Below are 24,084 nucleotides of genomic sequence, written 5' to 3' on the forward strand. Positions count from 1 at the left end.
AGTTTTATTTACTTCCTGAGTCTTCTGACTGTCAGTCCTCCCTACAGGAGATGTTTCAATTGGAAGACAATAATAACACAACACTTCATCATCCTCATTTAGTGTTGGGTTATACATGTGGTGTTCATAGAACATAACAGATTGTGGATTTTTATGAACTGAAAGACCAAGTAAAATAATGCTCAGCATATGTGAAATGAGTAAGGAAATTAGAAAGTTTGTGATCAGTTGGGAAGATGACTCAGTGAGTCAAAGTGCTTTCTATGCCAATGCGGTAAAGTAAATTCAGATTCCCAACACCCATATAAAAGCTGAGCATGGTGCCATGCTCTGTAACCCCAGATCTGGAGGGGCAGACAGGTAGGGCTCCAGTGCTTACTGGCCAGCCAGTCTAGTCAAAAAAGGTAAGCTCCATATACAGTAAGAGTTTCTATCTCCAGAATAAGCTGGGAGCCATAGAGGAAGACATTCAATATTGAGTTCTGGCCTCTATATGTGCATGCACACACTGGAGGGTTCTTCCAAATACATATCATACACACAATCATGCAAACAGGGAAGGGAGGGAGAGACAAAGAGGGAGAAGAGGGAGAGACAGAGAGAGAGAGAGAGAGAGAGAGAGAGAGAGAGAGAGAGAGAGAAATCTGTGTATTTCCCAAACTAAAACTTTACTACTATGAATAGAACTTCAAAATATGTATTTTTTTCTTTAGTGAAAGTGACAGAATGTTCAATAATTTTTCCATTTTATAATCTTTTAAAAATATTTTTTGGGATTTATTATTTTGTGTGTATGAGTGTTTTGCCTGCATATAGGTTTCTGCACCGTATGTGTGACTGGTGCCATGAGGGTTCTGGGAATCAAACCTGCAACTTCCTCAAGAGCAACAAGTGCTCTTTATCACTGACCCAACTCCTTCAGCCCCAGCCATTTTACAATTCTTATCATTATGTATGTGTTTGGTCTTTACTTATATACCTTGATATAAAGCAAATTCATTCCATAAGAACCCCTCATTTATTTATTTATATGTATATATTCCATGTTTCCCTAAATATTTTCATATTTTACAAAGTAAACAATGTCTAAAATAATACTTTTGTATGGAGTTAAAGCTTCATGGCAAAACATTTGCCTGGCACACAAATTGGACCTGGGCCCAATTTCCAGCTCTGTAAAATGAATAAACAAACAAAAACAAATTTAGTGTGCACCAACTTACTTCACATAAAACCAAAACCAAGTAGTATTAGCTGGCTGTGAACCCTACATTCTACAATACCCACCTGACAAGCAAGAAGAGCCACAGGTACAATAATGGTACGAAGGCTACAGGGATTAAACAACTGCCTGTGAATTGGATTTGAGACGTGCTCCACTGGAAGGATTTCACACCTGGTACTGCAAATCTGATGAAAATCCTGTGGCTTGGGAGGTCGTGTGCCTTTGGGAAGAAGCTAAATGGACATGTCATCAAACTGCCCTCTAGATAATTATATTTATAGACATAGGTTAGTGTGCCTTCAGCTGTGACTAGAAAAACTTCTTTCCAAGTCGTCAGCAGTTAATGCAGAGACTCACAGTCAAAGTGTTGAGACTCCTGAGTGTTCAGCCCTAAGTGGGCATCTCTATCAACTCCAGCCCCACAGCTCAGAAGAGGGGATGAAAAAATAGAGAGGATGGGGAGGAGTACTGTGCTGTCGTCTGGACATCGAATGACCACAGCACTTATAAACTCACTACAGCTATGGTTACCTACACTGTAGTAATAGTTATACCTGTACTGCAGCAATGGTTACCTACACTGTAGCCATAGTCATCTACACTGCAGCTATGATTACCTACATTGTAGCCACAGTCACCTATACTGCAGCTATGATTACCTACACTGTAGCAACAGTCACCGTTACTGCAGCTATGGTTACTTTGCACAATATCAAGCCAACAAGATTAGTCAGTATTCCAACAGGCAGCACTCATTGGACTAGGGGATTATGAAAATAAGGAGAGGACATGGATTGAGGGATGTGTTGGGAGTGCCTGGGGAGAATGTGAGGAGGGACTCTGTTCGCATGGATAAGCTTGTCAAAGAATAAGTAAAAAAATATTTGTATTTAAAATGTAAAAACATACTATAATCATAAAAGAAAGAGCCTGTACTCAGAAAATAATTTTCCACTGATAGAAAAACTGTGTCTCTGTAACCAGTAAGAGGAATGGGTCCATGGTGAAACCTGAAAGTTGCTCACATGTGGGGCTAAAAAGGAGATTAAAAGAAGCAGGGCTTGGTGGCCCACACCTTTAATCTCAGCACTGGGCATCTCTGAATTTAAGGCCAGCCTGGTTGGTCTACAGAGTGAGTTCTAGGACAGCAAGGTTACTAGAGAAACACCGTCTCAAACAAGCAAACAAAAAAAGTTAACAAAGCAAAGTCTGGAATGTGGAGAAAGATAAATAAGGTCTTACAGTTGAGCATGAGATAACCAAGCTAGACAGATAAGAGGAAGGACAGGGCTCTGGCCCAGTGACCAAAGGTTGCCAGTCCCCTCATAGCCCCTCCAAAGCCCTTGGGGAACACATGTAAGTCACTGTTGTCCTTTTCTATTGTTCTAGTTTAATTCTCCTGCAGTGATAAAACATTCTGACCAAAAGGAACACAGAGGTAGAAAGGGTTTTTTTCTGCTATACTTCAAGATCACAGCCCTTGTTCTCAGAAATTGTGGAGAAATTCTTGCTGTTTTGCTCATTGGCTCATGCTTTTATTTTATTTTATTTTTACACAGCCTAGGACCACCTATCCAAGGGATGTTGCTAACCAGAATAGAGTGGGCCCTTCTATATCAGATAATTCTATATCAGATAATCACTCACAGAAATGCCAAAAAAACCCAACCTGATCTAGGCCCTCCTCAATTGTGTCTTCTCCTCTCAGATGACTCTAGTCTGTATTAAGTTGACTATTAAGCCTAACTAGGACATGTGTGTTCTTGCTTCTAATGTAGTTAATTGTAATAAATAAACTGTAAGTTGAAAAGAAATAAAAATAATAAAAGGAAAGGACATGGCTGCTCCTACGTATGGTGGAGGAGAAAGTTTACTGTAGATATGAGGGAGAGCAGTCAGAGGCAGGGACATTAGGGAGAGTCCAGAGTGGACATGACCAGGCTGAGCTGGGCCACGTGGGAAAAGTGGGAGGGGAAGAGAGAGGGGAGAGAGGAACTCACTCCGTAGACCAAGCTGACCTGGAACTCAGAGATCTGCCTGCCTCTGTCTCCCAAGTGCTGGGATTAAAGTTAGTTCCAGGACAGTCAGGACAGTTACACGGAAACTCTGTCTCAAAAAAAAAAACCCAAATAACAAAAAGTTTGTCTCACAAGAACAGTGCTGGCCAACATCTGGAGAGGACCACCTTAACTGTTTGCACATATTCAAGCATATCAAACATACTGAGGATTCTGGGCCAGGCCAAGTCTTGGTTCCTTATCTTACAAAGCTACCAGTTCTACTGGGGGTGGCTCTGAGAGCAAGGTATCTGGCAGTTGGGATCCAAGGAATACCACAAAGTCATTCTAAGTGTAGCAGCTCACAGACCTGCTTCAGGGAAAGGTTTCTCCAGCAGGGGAGGGTTTCCCCATGGGAGTTATTACAGCTCTGTTGCTCACTCTGGAGAAGTGTTACAGCTCTGCTCCACCAGGGGAACGTTTCATCAGGGAAAGTGTCACAACTGGCTCCATTCTGGCAAAAGTGTCACAGGGCACAATAAACCTCACTCAAGAGATGTAATTCAGGAGGAAGAATCCAGGAGGGTGGCTACCTCTGCTAGGGTGGGAAGCAGCCACAAACTGAACAGAATACAGAATTTATATAGGGTTTGTGTTGGGGGTGTAGGGGAAGAGTGGGCTTCCAGGGTGGCTTGTACCTGGTGGGTTTTTGTGATTTGATTCTGGGGCCAACTCAGGGATTGGTGGGATTCTGCAGCCAGACTCTGGGGCCAACTCAGGGATTTCAAGTCTTTGTTCCTGGGTTCAAGCCAAGGGCAGGGTGTCCTTTTCTTGGCCCCTTTTGCCCTACAGTTGGGGGGGGGACGACAATATGCCTCACCCTGAACACCTTAAGAATACTGAATGCATTTTACCTCCAAATGCCACAAATACACAAATTTGAGGATTCAGTTTAAAATATATGAAATTTGAGATAGATATTGAAACTACAGCACTTTTCACAATGCTTTGCTCCAACATATATTCATACTTTTCACTAAAAATTTTTCCTAACATTGCCAACCACTAATTACGGAAGTCAACAGAGTCAGAATCTAGTTTGCAAGAGACTTAATACTGTTATCCTAATAAATGACACTAGCAAATGGAACCCAGAGATGTTGGTCCACAAAAGATTTTATTCACTGGGTTGGAGAGAGAGCTCATTTGGTAAAGTTCTTGCCATGCAGAAAGAACTGCATTAGGATCCCAGCACCAGTGTAAAAAGTCAGGTGTCAAATCCTAGCACTGGGGAAGCAGAGACAGGAAGCTACCCAGAACTTACAGCCTGCTGGTATGGCTGAATCAGTGACATCCAAGTTGAGAAAGAAACACAACTAAGTGACGGGTAAGAAAACTAAGGTGAAGGGTAAAGAGGAAGACACCCAGCATTCACCTCTGGCCTACACACACACACACACACACACACACACACACACACACACACACCATGCACATCTATGCATATACACACTAATAAAAAATAAGAACTTAAAAGATCTTTTTATTTAATTGTGTCTTTTACCCTATTTTGAGAATCCTCATAGGAAAATGAAGAATAAAATATGAAAAAAAAAAGCATTTTCTCTGGGCATTGGTGGCACACACCTTTTATCCCAGCACTCGGGAGGCAAAGGCAGGTGGATCTCTGAGTTTGAGACCAGCCTGGTCTACAAGAGCTAGTTCCAGGACAGCCTCCAAAGCCATAGAGAAACCCTGTCTCCCCCCAAAAATTTTTTTTTTCTGAAGAGAAAGACACTGACTAGTACCTAAAGAAATTATTCATGTTTATTGGTGCAGCAGATGCTACACTTGAATTGTATACATATAAGAACTTGTTTAACGGGCAATAGTGTTTTAGTCTACTTTATGTTACCATTGGTTATATCTGGATCAGTTTTTCAGGCTAAGTTCAATATTAAGGCACAGGCATTTAATGAGGCGCTTCTTGCTGCATCATCTATAGAAGGCAAGAAAAAAGAACCCATGCATGGGGAGGGGAGATGAAGGTATGGCCATATTGGGAATTAACTTCCAACACATGGACTTTGGAGAACACATTCAACTACTTTTTTCACTCAATTTTCTTAGCAACCCTACGAAGTAAGTATGTTCTTACCCTCATTTTATGTGTAAAGAATAGAAACTCCCCCTCAAAAAAAAGAAAGGAAGGAAGAAAGGAGGGAAGGAAGGAAGGAAGGAGGGAGGGAAGGAAGGAAGGAAGGAAGGAAAAAAGGAAAGAAGTCAGGAAGCCGGGCATTGATGGCTTTAATCCCAGCACTTGGGAGGCAGAGGCAGGTGGATCTCTGTGAGTTCGAGGCCAGCCTGATCTGCAGAGTTCCAGGACAGCTAGACCTACACAGAGAAACCCTGTCTCAAAAAACCCAAAACAACAACAACAACAACAACAAAAACAAAACAAAACAAAACAATCAGACAAGAAGATGTGAATGAGACTATGCAGTCCCCAAATCTTCTTACATGTTTTACTACCTCTTACATCACTCCACTGGGACCATACCACTAACAAGCGAATCTTTAGGGAACACACTCAGATCATATTTGAAATAAAATGTCCACCCCAAATCATGTAACACAAACCCCAAACTGTACTGACTGATTGATAGTTGGATGATGAATCAAAAAAGACAGGGTCCCAGACTAGTCTCAGGGATGTCTTTGAACCTGTGATTATTTTTTTAGATTTATGTATTTATTTATTTACTTATTATGTATTTATTTATTGGTTTTTTGAGGCAGGGTTTCTCTGTGAAACAGCCCTGGCTGTCCTGGAACTCACTCTGTAGGCCAGGCTGGCCTCGAACTCACACAAATCCACCTGCCTCTGACTCAGGAGTGCTGGGATTAAAAGTGTGTGTTACCAGTGCCTGGCTAGATTTATTTATTTTTACATGCATTGGTGTTTTGCCAGAATGTATGGCTGTGCAAGGGTGCTAGATCCTATGGACCTGGAATTGTGGGTGCTGGGAATTGAACCTGGGTCCTCAGGAAGAGCAGCCAGTACATTTAACCATGGAACCACCTCTCTCCCTGGAACTTGTCTTTTTACCTCTGTTTTCTGAGTGCTGGAATTACAAGCGTGTGCAACTAGGCCCTGCCTTTGTTGTGCTGAGGGTGCCACCCAGACATCTGTGTACACTAGGATAGTATTCTACCAACTGAGTTATATGCTTAGCCGGTAAGCCCAAATGGAGCAAGTACAACTTAACATTATTTTACAGAAATGTGCATAGGTTCATAGGTATAAACAATGTGTGGTCTCCTTTAGCACACAGTCAGTGGACCCAACCTACTTTGTTTAATAAGTGTATATCAAAATCCCAGCACTCGGGAGGCAGAGACAGGCGGATCTCTGTGAGTTCGAGGCCAGCCTGGTCTCCAGAGCGAGTGCCAGGATAGGCTCCAAAGCTACACAGAGAAACCCTGTCTCGAAAAACCAAAAAAAAAAAAAAAAGAGTCAAATTACTGTACTGACCAATACTATTTGTGGCATGTTTTGGTGTGGCCTGAAAGCTAAGAATGTTGTTTTTTTTTCTTATTCTTCACATTTTTAAGGTCTTTTTTTTTTTTCAAAACAAAGGAAGAAAGGGTAGAGGAATACAGAAAGTTGACACCGAAAGAGAAAAAGACAGAAACCATCTGTAGATCATGAATCTTTTAACGCTCATTAGTTAGCCATTTACAGAAAAATAATGGCGCCTCAGTTCAGAACTATGAAAGGTCTGAGATTTTTATGGTGTTTGCAAGCTGACAAGTTAGTTTGGGCAGTTTCCTGAGTGATAACAAAAACAGGATTCCCAGATAAGAGATAAAGTGCTTTACTACTGAAATCACTTTTGAGAACGTCAGCACTAATTCCTTTTAATAAACAAACCACCTTGTGAAGGTCTTACCTCTGCTTAGCAGTGTTACGCCATTCGCCAACCTTCAGCACAGTTTCAGAGGGGAAAAAGCATGTTTGTCACATCCAGCACGAGTCCAGAGATGGATCTGACTGGGGCAGCAAGGCAAGGAAGAAAAGACAAACACACAGACACGGACAACAGCTAGGATAGGCCCTCAGGTAGAGAAAGCAAGCAAGCAGTGCAGCCTGTTTATTATATAGAGCTGAACAGGGAACCTGGTTATTACATACAGCTGAACAAGGAGGCAGACTCCAGAGAGGAGCTGCCTTCAGGCCATAAACATCGGGTAAGGATGGGAAGACAGCTATGGTGGACAATTTTTGCATACATTATTAACATCTGCTCCCGGACCAAAGGAAGGCTTTGCTGTCACTGAGATTCACTAAGGAATGGTCATGGTGGTGGTGTGGTGTGTGGGGGAGGTGTTATTTTCTAGCGTCTGGGGTACTAGAGTCCTTGACATGGCTGTGTCCATGTCAACAGCACACATTCGCTCAGGGCTCCCTTGCTGGCACACGGATTTAAACCACAGAGCTAGGTGACTAATTAAAACAACTATCCAGATGAGGAGTTGAGTAGCATTGCAGCTGGGCCTCCTCATCGCAGTGGCTAAGTTCATGGCCTATGCTGGATTACCTCTTCCCTTTATATGCTCCCAGTGGTCTGTTTGTAAGCCATTGATGCAAGTGAAATTTTTAAGGAGGTTCAGGAGAGACCCTTGCTGTAACTGATAAGGAGTCAATTGTCTAATTTAGCCATCTGAAATCTTGTACAGCCTCCTGACTCAGGCCACTAAGTTCAAAGCTGAGAGTTAAGTTTACGGTGAATTAAGCTTCAAATTAAACTCCAGTATTCTATCAAGGCTATCATAGCAAGGTTCGTTTTTTTGTTTTTGTTTTTTTTTTTTCCTCCCTAGGAATAAGCTCTACTAGGATTTGCCATTAGCTAATCAGAATTCCACTGTTCCTTGACGAAACTGTTTAACTTTCTAAGTCTTTCCAATGGTCTGTTTGCTTGCCTGGTTGGCTATTAGAAGAAAGCTTTACAGGGAGAGGCCAGGCAGAGGTATTTATAGTTGAGTTGGAACTAAGAGGGTCAGATGGGCTTCTCAGACCAATGTCTTTGAATCAACCATGCCTTGAGTCTCTACTAAGAATTTGACAAGGACTTCCTCAAGAGTATTTTCTTCTGTCTTTGCTGTGTTTAATACCTCTCCTAGGAGTCAGGTTTATCCAACTTGTGTTTGGTGACAAGTATGTTTTACCTTATTTTGGGGATCTGCACAAGGACCATCTTCAGGAAATGTCTTCTCAAGTTGGTTTCAACTGAAAATTGCATGTTTTTTGTCAAACACTCACTTTCCTCCAATTTTCTAGTTTAATAATAATTCATATGCTTATCTGTCTAACCACCAGCCTTACCAAGTCTGAGTACTCATTTCTTTACTTTCAACAAGATTGTCCCTTCCAGAAATGCTGTAGAACAAAAGGGAAGAATCTTTTGTGAGGAAATTGTGTGCTTGTTGGTCTAAAAGAAAGAAATAGAGACCATTAGGATTGGACATGTAGCTCAGATGGTAAAGTGCTGGCCTAGCATGCATGGAATTTTGGGTTCAGGCCCCAACAGTAATCCAACTTGGTATAATGTCACATGCCTGTAATCCCACTCAGCACTCAGGAAGGCAGGAAGGTTGGGTGTGCAAGGTCATTCTCAGTCACATAGCTAGGTTATAGTCATCCTGTGTTACATAAGAACCCTGTCTCAGAGCCACAACAACAAAGATACCCTCTATATATACTTATTTTGAAGATTAGTATAATGATGGTTTTCCTTCATGGTATAGCTAGACAAAATTGGTAGGACCCAAATTATTCTCTAAATTAGCTATAATAAAACTCTTGAGCTGGAGATGGTGTACACTTGTAGCCTAAATACTCAGGAGGCAGAAGTTCAAGGACAGCCTGGACTATAGCAAATTCCAGAATAGTCAGAGTGAGTGTCAGGACAGCCTCCAAAACCACAGAGTAACCCTGTCTCGAAAAACCACACACACACACACACACACACACACACACACACACACACACACACCAAAAAACTGAAAGAACAATGGAAAAAACAAACAAAATCATACTTTCATGTGTGCACTTTATTTGTTTTTCCCTAATCTTGTTTTTATTCCACTCCTCCCAGCACCCACGAATTTCCTCTCCCCCAGATCCATGCTTCCATTTCCTTTCAGAAAAGAACAGGTCTCCCAGGAACATCAACCCAAGACCCAATAACAAGATACAATAAGACTAGGTACAAATCCTCATGTCAGGTCTCAGTGAGGCAACCCAATAGGAGGAAAAGAGTTCCGTGAGCAGGCAAAAGAGCCAGAGACAGCCTGACTCCCACTGCCTGAAATCACACAAAACACTAAGATAACAACCATAACATATATGCAGATAATCTATGCATAGACCCATGAAGGCTCTGTGATTGCCACTTCAGTGTCTGTGAGCATGAGCCCTGATTAATTGATTCTGTGGACTGTGTTCTCCTGGTGTTCTTGATCCCCCTGGCTCCTGCAATTCTTACTCCCCCTCTTCTCTAGGGTTCCCAAGATCCAAGGGAAATGACCTTCTGGAGATGTTCAATTTGGGCTCTCTCTCTCTGCCTTATATTTTTGGTGGTGGTTCTCTGCATTATTCTTATCAGCTGTGGGCAGAAGCCTCTCTGATGATGATTGGGCTATGTGTGCATTTAATAATGGGTTTTTCCATCAGACTTTCCTTTCCTTTTGTAGAGAAAGCATAATTAACCTTATACAGTAGTCATTTTACATTTGCTTGAAGCACTTTCCTTTCGTTCTGTTTTTTTTTTTTCTCTGCTTTATCTGTCTTGGAAAATTATAAAGATTAATTGATGAGCAGACATCCATTTGTTGTGTCCTTACGTTAGGCATATTCATTTCAAATAAGACAGAATAGCTAAGTGATAAAAGTGTTGGTAAACTTTTTGTGTTTATTTTTTGAACCTTGAAAAGTGTATTTATTGAATAGCCTTTGTTACCCCAATTACAAGATAAGAAAACAAGGCCTTAATTTCAAGGTAAAAAAGAAACTTCTGGCATAATTCAGTCTGTAAATTTTTTTCTTTTGGTTTTTCAAGACAGGGTTTCTCTGTGTAAAAGCCCTGGCTGTTCTGGAACTTGATCCGTAGACCAGGCTGGCCTCGAACTCAGAGATCCACCTACCTCTGCTTCCTGAGTGATGGAATTAAATACACCACCTCAGTCTCTAAATTTTATATTATGTAAAAATGATGTCAACACAAAGTTGTGTTTAAACAGGATCAAGGTTAAATTTATTTCAGTTTAAACTTACTAAATCTCCTTGGTTGATTTTCTGGGTCATTATCATTTATTTCTATATTATTTTTAAGTTCCAGGCTGGGCATAGTGGCACATGCCTCTAATATCAGCACCCAGGAGGGTGCTGAGGCAGGTAGATCTCTGAGTTCGATGCCAGACTGGTCTACAGAGTGAATACTAGTACAGCCAGGACTACACAGAGAAACCCTGTCTTGAAAAACAACAACAAAAATAACTGCCTCCACCAAAATTCCCAGATATGAATATGTATATATATATATATATGTCCATAATATTTTTAATATACATAATCAAAATATATAGCTAATTAGTGAATGAAAATGTACTAATAGATAATCATTTTAAAAGTTTTAATTTTATTAAGTTTTAATGCACCAAAAATAATTAAAATTGTAAATCTCAGATCCTTGACTATTTTAAGACACCAGGGAAGTGATTATTTAATCAATAAACAAGTATTGATGCCTGACTGTTATTTAGATAAAACCCTGATATGTTGGTTATGTATGCAGGGAACTCAGAAGGCAATTGATTTTAATTCAAATAAGATAAACATATAAACAATTAACAACTTTTCTCAGATTTGTAAGAGAGAAGAGGATTGGGGCTAACTACTGTCCTCAAACCTGCACAGACACAGTTCACCTGAGGACAGCAGGTCTCTGTGTAGAAACAGACACAAGGACCAGAGCTGGGGCTGGAAAGTGTCAACATAGCTGATGGTCTTAGTTGATTTCCATTGCTGTAACAAAACATCATGACCATGCAAGCATTTAATTTGGGCTTACAGTTGCAGTGGGTTAGAATCCATGACCATCATGTCAGGGAGCCTGGCAGCAGTCAGGTGGTCGATGCACTGGTGCAATAGCTGAATGCTCACATCTTGAGACACAACCATCAGACAAAGTGAGTTAGGTGGAGAAAGCATGGGCTTTTGAAAATTTAAAACCTGACCCCAGTGACAGACCTCCTCCTAATTCTTCTCAAACAGTTCCATACCCTGAGGACCAAGTATCAAATATATGAGCCTATGGGGCCATTCTCATCTAAACCACCACACTGAAGAGTTGCTGGAGGCTCAGAGTAGGCAATTCTGAGTGGGACCTAGTCCTAGGAAGACTTCCTAATTTTGCTGTCATAATAACCTTGAGGATTTGGACCTGTGTTCTATCAGTAAATATCAGAGAGAATCAAATCACTGGTTTTATCCAGCCAGGGGCAGAGAATAGAGAATTTTGAAATATAACAGAGACCTCTGTTCTTAATAAGGTTTCTTCTGAAACGCAAACAGAAAACCTCACCAGTTAACTCGAGTGTAGTCTGCTGGAATTTTGTCAGATGCTACCTGACCTGTGAGATAGAATATCAAAATGCAGTCATCTGTGCCCTTCTGTGTGGGAGAGGAGAGATGTGTACACGACCAGAGCACTCTCATGGTCCTGCCTCTCTGAGACTGAGGAGCACTAGTGAGTCTCAGCTCGGCGCCACACTCCCTCTTCAAAGACTGAATGCTAATTGTCTGCCTATAGAGTGTGCCCCCTTCCTTGTGACTTAACGCCACATTTCAAGGACTGATAGCAATTTCCTTTAAGTGCTACATTATGCCCAGCTATCAAGAAAAAAAACTGTAAGGTTTGTCAAACAGAATAAAGACAGGGTTTGAAGAGGCAGAACAAAGTATCAGAAAGATATGGCAGGGGTGTTGGAATTATCAGAAGAGGAGGAATGAAAACAATAATGTATGTGTTGGGAGCTCTACTGGACAATGAAGGCATCAGGCAAGGACAGATGGGCAGTGCCAGCAGAGGAAAGGAAATCTTATCAAAGAAACACTAGTGATCAAAACACAGTAACAGGGCCTGGCAGGGCAGGGCACTCCTGTGATCACAGGACTCAGAAGACAGAGGCAAGAATATCTTGAGTTTCAGGCTGCTCAGTGCTAAACAGCAAAACCCTGCTTGTAAAAATGAAGTAGGAAACTAAAACAAAACCACTGTGACAGAGACAAGGAATGACTTTGAAGGGATTACTTGAAGAATAGACATGAGAGAGGAAAGAATTTATGAGTTTGAAGTAATTTCAAATGAAATCCTCCAAACTGAAAAGCAAAGGCAACAAAGATTGGAAGATATAGAACTAAGTATCCAAGGACTATTAGAAGAAGATAGAGGAAGGAACAGCAAATAAGTATATAATAGCTAAGTTTCTGTCAGATAGCAAGCCATAGATCCAAGAAATTCAGAGAACTCCACAGAGAACAACACCTTTCCTTCCCCCTAATAAAATAAACAACAACAGCAGCAACAAGAACAGACCCTTCACTTCCAAAGTGTTAATTACAAACTACAGAAAATGCGAGGTAAAGACAGAATCCTATCATTTATACAAAATACGATAGCTAGGAAGTTTTAGTTCCTAGGTTCTATAGCACAGTAACCATTGTCCACACAATCTATTACACACAAAGAAGAATTAGAAGAGATGATACTGAATGCTCATAATCCACAGAAATAATTGTTTGAGAAGACAGAAATGCCAATTACTCTGGTTGGATCATTACATGTAGGGGTCAAGTTATCACACTTCCACGTATAAGTATATGTGCATATTAGGTGTCAGTTAAAAAGAAAATCACTACATTCTGAGTAAGTCCAGCAATGAGAAAATACCTAAGCAATAAGAGGAAGGAGGCCGAAAGTTTCATTTACCTTTGAGACAGCATGCAAAACAGAAGAGGGTAGAGGGGGATATTCAAAGTGCTGACACAAGCTGGATATGGTGACTGACATCTATACCTAGACCCTCTGGAAGTAAAGGCAAGAGGACAGAGAGTTTGAGCTAGCCTGGGCTACTAAGTAAGTCTGATGCCAATCTCAGCCATATAGCAAGACACCATTCTTCAAACAAACAAACAAACAAACAAACAAACAAAAAACCCCCCAAAAGAAAATGAAAGCCTGAAACTTTACTGAACTACAATTTTACATTTTTTAAAAATTATCCCATAAAACTGAAGGAGACATAAAGACCTTCTCAAACAAATGGAAAGAATTTGTTGCACAAAGATCTTCCTTCCAGGGAAATAAGCAATACAGTTCAGAAATTCAAAACTTCATAAAGAAAATGAGGACAAGGGACACATGAAGTTACAGTTATAACTTAATTTTTTACATTATCATGGCTATTTTTTAATTTTTTTTTGAGACAGGGTTTCTCTGTGGCTTTGAGGCTGTCCTGGAACTAGCTCTTTTTTTTTTTTTTCTTTTTTTTTTTTTTTTGGTTTTTCGAGACAGGGTTTCTCTATGTCGCTTCAAAGCCTATCCTGGCACTCGCTCTGGAGACCAGGCTGGCCTCGAACTCACAGAGATCCGCTTGCATCTGCCTCCCAAGTGCTGGGATAAAAGGCATGTGCCACCACTGCTCGGCTATCATGACTAATTATAATATCACAATTTGCTGAAAATAATAATAGCAACAATGTATGCATTATGTGGACTTATGTGGATGTGTGTCCATATATGCACGTATAAATATGTTGTTATTTGGCTATGAAGTGTTCCCCCCTTTTAAGAAGTATTGTGTGAAAGGCTTAGTCAGCTGATGATCCTCTTGGGAAAACATTTAATATCGAGGGCGCTAACTACTGTGGTGATACTTTGTTTATAATCTAACAAAGCTTGTCTGAAGATAAGAATGTAAAGCTAGTCACAGCCAAAGAGGCTCAGCAGTGGTGGTACACACTTTTAATCCCAGGATTCAGGAGACACAGGCAGATGAATGTCTGTGAGTTCAAGGCCTGCTTGGAGAAACCCGGTCTCGAAACCAAACCAAACCAAACCAAACCAATCCCGTAGTCTGAAAGTGTATTAACTCATAGTTTGAGGTTTCTGAATGATCACCGCCTCACTTCACAACCTGAACCCATTTGAGGCTTTTGGTCATTACCCGGGAGAAGTTGCGGGGATGGAAAAAGTTATTTCCAAAGAAAGGAAGGGGAAGAGTTAACAAGTAATTGTACTTCATCGACGCGTTAGGATGCTTTCAGCTTACTCTAGTATTCATTTTATCCCGTCCATCAACCAAGCTAGGAGACCAGCGGCTCCCAAATGGTGCCCGAACTGTTTTCCAAGTGGTCTCATCCTCTTTGCAAATCCACCCCTAATCAAAACTCAACTTAAACTACAAAACGTCTACATTCCAACACCCCCAGTTTTCGGTAGCAGTTTATCCTGACCACAGGGACCTAAATGGTCCGCAAATTGAGGAAAGCGAAGCCTGGGGGGGGGGGGGGAGGGGGAGAGGAGTCAAAGAACTCAGCGCGCGCTCTAGGATTCCATGGACAGAAGCGCCCGGCAGGTGCGCGCGCACCTGTCCTCGCTCGCTCGCTCGCCCGGTCGCCCAGCGCAAGCTATGCGCTCGCCCAGTGCGCGCCGTGGAGCCCGAGCCGGGCCCAGTTCCGCTAATGCGCCGCACCTGAGAGCGGCGCGGCCGCTCGCCCCGTTTCCCCGGAGTCGGCGGGCGGCGTGCCCCGCGGGAGTCTGGGAGGCTCGTCCGCTCGCACCGCCTCCTGGCGGCGGCCCGCGGGGCTGGCGGAGCGTGGGTCAGTCAGGCGTTCTCCGCGGGCAGCCCGCGGCGGGGCCTTGCCTTATATAGCGCGGGGTCCTCGGCGGCCTGGGTGGCTGCTGCCCGTGCTGCTGTCGTAGACGCGGACGGCTGTTAGTGAGGCGGCTGTTGGTTCGCGGCGGCGGCGGCGGCGGCGGCGGCGGCAGCGGCGGCGGCGGCGGCGGCGGCGGCGGCGGCGCGGCCGGAGAGGGCGAGGCGACGGGGAAGGAGGAGGCAGGCGCGGCGGCGACGGCGGTGGCCGGGGCCCGCGGCGGCGGCGGCGGCGGCGGCGGCGGCGCGGCAGCGGCAGCGAGGGGGGCGAAGATGGCGGACGTGCTCAGCGTCCTGCGACAGTACAACATCCAGAAGAAGGAGATCGTGGTCAAGGGGGATGAAGTGATCTTCGGGGAGTTCTCCTGGCCCAAGAACGTGAAGACCAACTATGTAGTTTGGGGGTGAGTGCGGCGTGGCCCGTGGCCTAGTGGTGGCGGGGCAGCGCCCGGCGCCCCCGGCGCCCCCGGGCGACCTCGTCCCTAACCCTCTCCTCTCCCCCCCGAGTCCCTCGGGGATGGGAGGAAAACGGGGGGCTCGGGTGGTGGTGGTGGTGGTGGTGGTGATGGTGGGGGAAAGTTCTTCTCTGGAGCCGAAGTTGCACTTTGCGGGGGAGCGCGTTCGCGAGCGGTCAAGTCTTTGCTGTGTTGGAGAAGCCACAGGGAGAGGTGCCATGGGAGTTTCCGACTTTCCCAGTTGGTGTCCACCAGGATGTCCTGGCTGGTGGTCGGCGCCGGGGAGGGCTGCGCTCTGCACGGCTACCTGCACCTAGGTGCAGAAGCACAAAGCACAGCATCTGGCGGCCACCCTTAGTGTTTTTGTTAGTTTGGTTTTTCTCCCAGAGGCTGCCATGTGTTGCAACTGTCTCTCTCTTCTGGCTCTTGGAGCGCCAGGGTAATTTAGTTTCTTTCTGCCTCAATCCCCCCCCCCCCTTTTCATAATTGGGGAAGGATGATGCTACGCTTCAAGAAAAAAATAAAGAGGGGAATAGACTACTACTACTTGAAGCTCAGGAAAGAAAGAGATTGGGGAAGAGTTTGGAAAAGTCTGCCAAAATCACTGTTCGAGATGAAAGCAGGACTTGGTTGGGGGAGAAAAGTTACTGGTGAAATGCCGTGAGTTTTTTACATACGGGTCTGAGAAACTGATCCTGTGTGCTTTTCCGAAAGCACCCTAAAGAAAAAAAAAATGTTTGGGAACATTTCTATGTATGCATGGCACGAATTTAAGTCATTCAGGAAATCACCAAGGATGAAGTTTAATAATCCTTTGGGGCCTCTTTAATGATGCTACTGTTACTGTCATTGATGCTTCGTTTTGATAATTGGAGTCTCGGAGTCAATTTTGGTACGAATTTTTTGCTTGATTGAGTGACTTTATGAATGGTCATTGAAAAACTAGAAAATTTTAAGATTTTTTTTTATTTTTTGTTTCTTGTTTTTTTGAGAGAGGATTTCTCTGTGGCTTTAGAGGCTGTCCTGGAACTAACTTGTAGACCAAGTTTGTCTCGAACTCAAAAAGATCAGCCTGCTTCTGCCTCCGGAGTGCTGGGATTAAAGGTGTGTGCCACCACCGCCCGGTTTAAGATTTCTTTTGACTATTGATTCCCATTTTGAAGTGTTGACTAAGTGACATTCCCGGTTTACCGTGTTTCACTCTTTCAAATAAATTACGCAGAAATTGGATTATAATGGATATTTTTCTTTATAAAAACTCAAGGTATAGCTGAGTGTGGTGGTGAAAGCCTTTAATCCCAGCACTCGGGAGGCAGAGGCAGAGGCAGGTGGCTCTCTTGAGTTCAAGGCCAGACTGGTCTACAAAGCGAGTTCCAGGACAGCCAGGGCTGTTTTACAGAGAAACCAAACCAAACACCACCACCCCCAAAAAAACCCCACAAACAACAAACAAACAAAAACACCTCAAACAAAAACACCTTTATAAAGAAGTTTAATTTGAGAAATAGAAAAAAAGCTGAAAACTCTGATTCCTTCCTGCCTTTCATGAGGTTAGCCTATTTTGGGTAGAAAAGACCAAACAGATTAAGTTGATGTGAAATGTTTCTAGCTGATCTAACGAGAACAGTTATTTGTGGTTTACTTCTAAACTGGGCAGTGCACATCTTTAATCCCAGCACTCTGGAGGCTATGGCAGGCGGATCTGTGAGTTCCAGGCCAGCCTCATACAAAGCTCGAGTTCCAGTACAGTCAAGGCTATACAGAAAGCTTGTCTCGATCCCCTCCACCCCCCTGCACCAAAAAAGTTGTTTATGTCTAGGGGAGGGGGATATTTAGAAACAGTTCATGGAAATATATTTGACATGTGTCCATTCTACAAAGCCCCTTCCTTGAATAAATGAACAAATAGATGAATAAACTTTAAAGAATGGGTAAGAATTCTGAGTGAAATGGGGGAATAGCCTTCCAGTATGAGGGGACTGTGTATTTAAGATATGAAACCTGGAAAGGAGGTGTTTCCAGGAGGAAGAAGGGAGAATTGGAAAGCTGTGTATGTGTTAGTATTAGAGAGCTTGTACCCCCAAGACTACATTGTTTAATCACAGATAGAATTGTATTTTGGTTTTGTGTCACTCACTGGTCTAGTTTGAGAGATGTTACAAGGATCATGCCCTTGAAGTTGATCCTGTTTACTTTTCAGTATATTGTTGAGGATGTCGTATGGCAGTATCTTGTTTGGAAAGAACCATAAGATGTTCATTTTGTAAGTGCAGCCCTGGTGATACCTCCCCTAAGCAGTTTGTTTTCCCTGAATGATCCTTTTTATTGTGCAACTGGCTGGGTTTCTTTCTCTGTTGACAGAGCCCAGAACTCAATTTATGTGTAAAGTGAGGGTGAGGATGTAGACCAGTTGGTAGAGTGCTTGCCTAGCAAGAATGAGTTCCTGCATTTGATCTCCAGCACCACATACAACATGCACCCTCAGCTGTATAGCAGATTTGAGGCCAGCTGGGATACATGAGACCTTGCCTGCCTTAAAAATAGAAAAGAAAAAAAGTATATATAGAATATGAATTTATATGCTCTCTCTGTTTCTTTCATTTTTTTTGTCTCAACAACAACTCACTTGGGAGCGTTTATATTTATTGCACATATATTTTTGCTGTGTTAAATACATTGTAAGATAATCAGCTAGATATAGATGAATGAATACATGTAACTAAGGTCAAATAATTGATTTAAACATCTTAATAAAACTCATGCTTTAATCATTTTAGGACTGGAAAGGAAGGCCAACCCAGAGAATACTACACATTGGATTCTATTTTATTTCTACTTAATAATGTGCATCTTTCTCATCCTGTTTATGTCCGACGTGCGGCTGTAAGTAGAATTCATTTTAAAATTTCATTGATTAAACAATTATTGTTTTGTGTGGAAAACTTTCCCTCATGGGTTTCACTTGTCTGAAATTGTTTTAGATAGTCAAAATTAAGTTGCTGTGTGATTTACTTAATTATTTTAGTTGGTAATTCATTATTCATATAAAATATAGGTAATGTTTATAACAGTAGACTTTTTGGTTTGTTTTTGGAGACAGTGTTTCTCTTCCTATTCTTGGCTGTCCTGAAACTCTCTGTAGACCATGCTGTCTTTGAACTCACAGAGATCTGTTGTCTTCTGCCTCCTGAGTGCTGGGGTTCAAGGCTCATTCCACCACTACCCTGCACAACAGTAGAAGTTTTAAAAGCACTTTCATAGATGTTTCAAAAATATATAAGCTGGTTGAAGAACTCTGGTAATTCAGAACTATAGTTTAATTTCAAGAAAACTTCTCTTAGTATAAACATAGTACAGGGCAAGGAGTGGTAAAAATGATGTAAATTCAGTACTCCAGTATGAAATTCTCAATAAATAAATCAGTCCAATATGAACAGATACTTTTAGAATTTTAAACAGTGCAGTTATTTTTTGTACTTTATTGACATTTATTTTTTAGTCTTACTTGCTTTTTCAGAGTTTGAAAATCGATTATTGAGAGGAAATCATTAGAAATAAAAATGTCTCCTTTCACATAGATTGTTATGATGGGATTCTTCCACTGGTAAGGGACTTTTAAAAACTAATAAGTAAAGAGGATTCAGAGTGGAGTTTGATGTTGCAAATTGCCATAAATGCCCCAATAAGATGGTTCCCCAGATACTTCTTTTGGGTATTGGAGGAACATAGAGGTTTCATGGAGCCCATACTGGCCTCCAGAACCTGTGTAGGTGAGGATGATCTTAACTTCTGATTCTCTTGCCTCTACCTTAAGAGCTGGAATTAGATGTGTGAGCAGTCATGCCTTGTTCATATGGTGTTAGACATTGCACTCAGGGCTTCCTGCGTAGTAGGCACGTATTCTTCTAGAGATACCCACAGCCCTTTAGCTTTTATAAAAAATGAGGTCCTTATCAGATCCCTTGGTAGAGTTGGACATAGAATTATTTGGAGATATTGATATAATCCAGTACATTAGTGCATTGTGTTAATTTAAAGTAGTAAGCTTAAACTCTTAAAACAGACTCTTCATAAGCACCATCATTGTGCCTTCCATCACTAGAGCTACTCTTTGGCTGTTTCCCACTACTGCTGGATTGCATTATGTTGTGGGAATTTTACTTTTATAACTTTTCTTCATAGCAGTGATAGTTGCAGTTTTGGATAGCAATTTGTTATTTGGACCAGCTGAGAAAGGACTTACTTTGAATGGCTTCAGTATTCATATTCAGTAGGACTGCTTTACAGAGAAAGAAACATATTCAATGATAAATACATTTTTAAATCCTTAAAATTGGTAAGTAGTAGGGAAAATATTAGCAACTGACCATTACATTGTTCTTTATTAGAGCTTTAAATAAAAATGAATCAAGCACCGGGCAGTGGTGGTACATGCCTTTAATCCCAGCACTTGGGAGGCAAAGGCAGGTGGATCTCTGAATTCCAGGATAGCCTGGTCTACAAAACGAGTTCCAGGGCAGCCAGGACTGTTATAGAGAAACCCTATCCCAAAACAACAACAGCAAACCAGAAAAAAACAAAAAAAATTCCAAAACTGAATCAAGCAATAATTAGAATTGTTTGTTAAAATAATTTAAGTACTTAGAGATTTAAAGATTATATTCTTGTAGTTATAGTTGTTACTGTAGATCCTAGGATTTAAAGTCATATAAGATATAACACTTATTTTTTTAAGCATTTTCCCCACTAGAAATCTGAAATTCTGTAGTTGTATAGATTAGAGGTTGCTGTTTCAATTGCCATGTTACTTGCTGTTTGTTGCCCTGACTCTTCCTGGAGTCAGGTGCTCCTGACCCCTGGCGCCTTTTAGTGTCAGCAGACCTGCAGCCTCTCAGATGGCTCCAATGTGGGCTATACTTCAAGTGATTCAGAAATACTTTACAGATATGTGTAATATTCCATGTAGACTGACTAAAAAATGTCAAGGACAGAAATGCTTGTAAGTTTCTAGACATGTATATGTACTCATAAGGAAAAACTAAAATTTAGCCTGACCTTTTAAAAAAAAATTAAGTGATTTATTTGTTCAGCTAAGACAAAAAAAAGTATGTGCAAATACTGGATGTTGTGACATATAGTGGTCATTGTGAGGTAATTGACTAGTGATACTAAGAGTTCTTATTGCTTCATTGTTGCTCAGAATAGTTTGTTTTGTTTTGTTTTGTTTTTTTCCAGACAGGGTTTCTCTGTGGCTTTGGAGGCTGTCCTGGAACTAGCTCTTGTAGACCAGGCTGGTCTCGAACTCATAGGGATCCACCTGCCTCTGCCTCCCGAGTGCTGGGGTAAAAGGCATTCGAACTACCTCCTGGCTTGTTTATAATAGTTGACAAAGGTTTTAAACTATATAATCCCTTGGCAACAAGTTTTTCTTTGACTCTGTTGTTTACCTTAGAAAAATAATAAGGAAAATTGTAAAAAAATAATAAGGAAAATTGTAATGCCATATATTCATTGGCCCAAAGATGACTTGATTCCTGAAGTATACATTTTGTTTTAATCATCTTTAAAAAAGATGTGTTACGTACATATGAGTACCTGAGTGCAGGTACCAGATAAGGCCAGAGGAATCTACCCCCCCCCCAAAAAAAAACTAAAATCCAAAAAACTGGAGTTCCAAGTGTGTGTGACAGGAGTGCTGGGAATCAAGCTCCAGTACTCTGGAATGGAAGAGCAGCAGGTGCTCTAGTTGCTGCAATGTCTCCCCTGCCTCAGTGTTAATCATTTTTATAAATGATGACTGTAGGTAGATTAAAGGGAAATTACTCATTTTTCTAAAATTGATTGTTTTCAGACACAATCTTTCAAATCCCCCCCCCCCCCCCCCCCCCCCCCCCCGTGTTATCTGAATTTATATGCACGGGAATAAAAAGATATACTTTCTTTTTATTACAGCTTCTCAGATGGCTCTAATGTGGTAAACTACTGCAATTAACATCTTCTTATAGCTTAGGTTTTCTCATGTACTTGTAAATTACCAAAATTTATGTTTAGTGTTTATGTAGTTCATTTGGAAGAGTTGCAGTTGCATAGTTTGAAGAGGTTTGGTCTGTGTGGGGAAAAAGCACAACAGCGTATAAAGTGAGACAGCCCTGGGACTGCAAAGTTAGTGGCCCTGGATGCATATAACATCCTGAGTGCAATTAAAAACAAGTAACAGCTGGACAGTGCTGGTTCAGGCCTTTAATTCCAGCACATAGGAGGCAGAGGCAAGTGGATCTCCAAGGGTTCAAGGCCAGCCTGGTTGGTCTACAGCCCTAGTTCTAGGACAGTCAAAGCTACACAGAAGGAACCCTGTCTCCATAAAACAAAAAAAAACAAACAAACAAGAAGTCATTGAGGGTTGAGAGAGCCTGAGATTGATACTATGAAGAAGGTTTTTAGTTACTTTCAAACTGGTGTCTTGAATTTATTTTTTTTTGAAATTTCCAAAATAAAATTACTAAAAATTAACATTTGAGAAATTTTCAAGAATTTTAGATAGTTTTTAGAAAGCAAACGTGACTTTAAATACATGTTACTAAGGTATGTTCAATAAATTCTTAAGTTACATGATATTTATCAAGTTTCATAGTTGTTTCCACTCAATATCTAATTCAAAATTTTGGCTTCAGACAGAAAATATTCCTGTGGTTAGAAGACCTGACCGAAAAGATCTACTTGGATATCTCAATGGGGAAGCATGTGAGTAGTTTTAAAATTGTACTCACTTTTAAACTTTTTTTTTTTTCAGTCTTCCCTATGAAATAAGTTGTAGTGAGAAGTCTGTATTTTCTACTTACCTGAAGCTGTGTCTGTGTGCTTCTCCCTGTAGTTGCACAGTGTTGTCTAATTTTAGGCTGTCACTCCACCCTTGTACAAGGGTTTTATTCATTCTGTCGTCCTTTGTCTCTGTAAATTCTTATTTGTCTTGCTTTACTGTTTTCTCCTTTCTTCTGAATCATTACCTTTTAGAATACATGTAGAAAATGTCTGTTCTTTAAAAATTATTTTTGATTCCATATTTCTGTCTCTCTTTCTTTTCTTTTCTTTTCTTTTTTTTTTTTTTTTGAGACCCAGTCTTTCTATGTAGTCCTGGCTGTCCTGGAGCTCACTATTTAGACCAGGCTGGCCTTGAACTCACAGAGATCCACATGTCTCTGCTTCCTGAGTGCTGGGATTACAGGTGTTTGCCACCCCTGCCTGGCTAATTCTGTTCATTGCTATTTTTATTACTATAAAAAGAAAGAATTGATGTAAAAATCGCTACTTCTTTACCTGCTTGAAGTTCCTCCTGTTTAGCTCATCCTTACCATGCCATTAAAATCAGAGAGATTTGGAGTTGCCACATCCTTTGTTTCTTTTTACTCTCTTTACTTATGAACATTTGATACTGTTCCAGAGTGCTTCTTTGAAGTTCTTCACTTGGTGTTTGCCACCCTAGACTTTGGGGCTTCTTTCTTTTCATTGTTTACCCTTCAGAATATCTTTGTCATATGATATTTCTATACCCTATTGATACTATTCACTGTTGAGAGAAATTTAAACAAACAAGATGTAGTATTAAGTCTTAACTATAAAATCAAGGGTAGTGTGTTATAGCTTTACATTCATCTCTGACAGTTGCAGTGAGCTCAATAAGCACAAGTATTTGCTTCATATTTATGAATTTACTGTTGTCATCTTCCTTTAAATGCTTAACAGACTTCTGAAATATAGCATGTTCAAAATAGAGTGCCCAATTTTTTCCTTTCCATCTCCACCCACACAAAACAAAACAGTGAGTCTGTTCTCATCTTAGAAAGGAGTGATGGTATCTTATGTAACTTCATGCAGTGACTTAAGGTATAAACTTCAGTGAAATGATATTTTGACACAGTTACACCATTTGTAAGTCCTTTTCTCAGGCTTGAAATCCATGACAGTTTTTTCCACTCCAGCTCTATCCCACTTCTTCTAAGACCTCCTCATGTTTCTACTCTTTATTTGATAGTTTATTCTGTAACAAGATTTGTTCTTGAAAAACTATGTAAATATAATTGAGCCATTTGTCTGCTCAAGGCCAGGCCATTTGTGGGTTCCATCACATTTAGGATAAAGCTCATACTTCTTACTGTTCAGACTTCATGATCATGTTTCTGCTTAAATCTCTGTGACTTCATCCTCCATCATTCTTTTTTTAATCAAAGCTGTCAGTGATCTTTCAGTTGGTTTAGTTGATCTTAGAACCTCTGGGATTGCTATTCTTTCTGTCTTCAATTGTCTGTATTGTTATTGGGCTCTCATCTTCCATCCATGCTCAGATATTCTTCCAGGTATCCTTCGGTCAGTGAAGACATCTGTGACTATTCTAAAGTGCAAAATAACATCCCAC

At 41.2% G+C, this 24,084-nt stretch overlaps 1 protein-coding gene across 1 annotated transcript in view; it reads left to right on the plus strand.

Moving 5' to 3' along the window:
* Positions 1–15,450: 15,450 nt before the first annotated feature.
* Positions 15,451–24,084, plus strand: part of Cdc73 (cell division cycle 73) — a 110,802-nt gene continuing 102,168 nt past the window's right edge. Inside the window, exons 1-3 of the mRNA XM_027417429.2 lie at positions 15,451–15,623; positions 18,452–18,557; positions 22,346–22,415. Coding sequence (XP_027273230.1) covers positions 15,493–15,623; positions 18,452–18,557; positions 22,346–22,415 — 307 coding nt within the window. The 5' untranslated portion in view covers positions 15,451–15,492. The remainder of the gene's footprint in view (positions 15,624–18,451; positions 18,558–22,345; positions 22,416–24,084) is intronic.

Source organism: Cricetulus griseus, chromosome 5 (genome assembly GCF_003668045.3).
Source record: "Cricetulus griseus strain 17A/GY chromosome 5, alternate assembly CriGri-PICRH-1.0, whole genome shotgun sequence".
Lineage (NCBI taxonomy): Eukaryota > Metazoa > Chordata > Mammalia > Rodentia > Cricetidae > Cricetulus > Cricetulus griseus.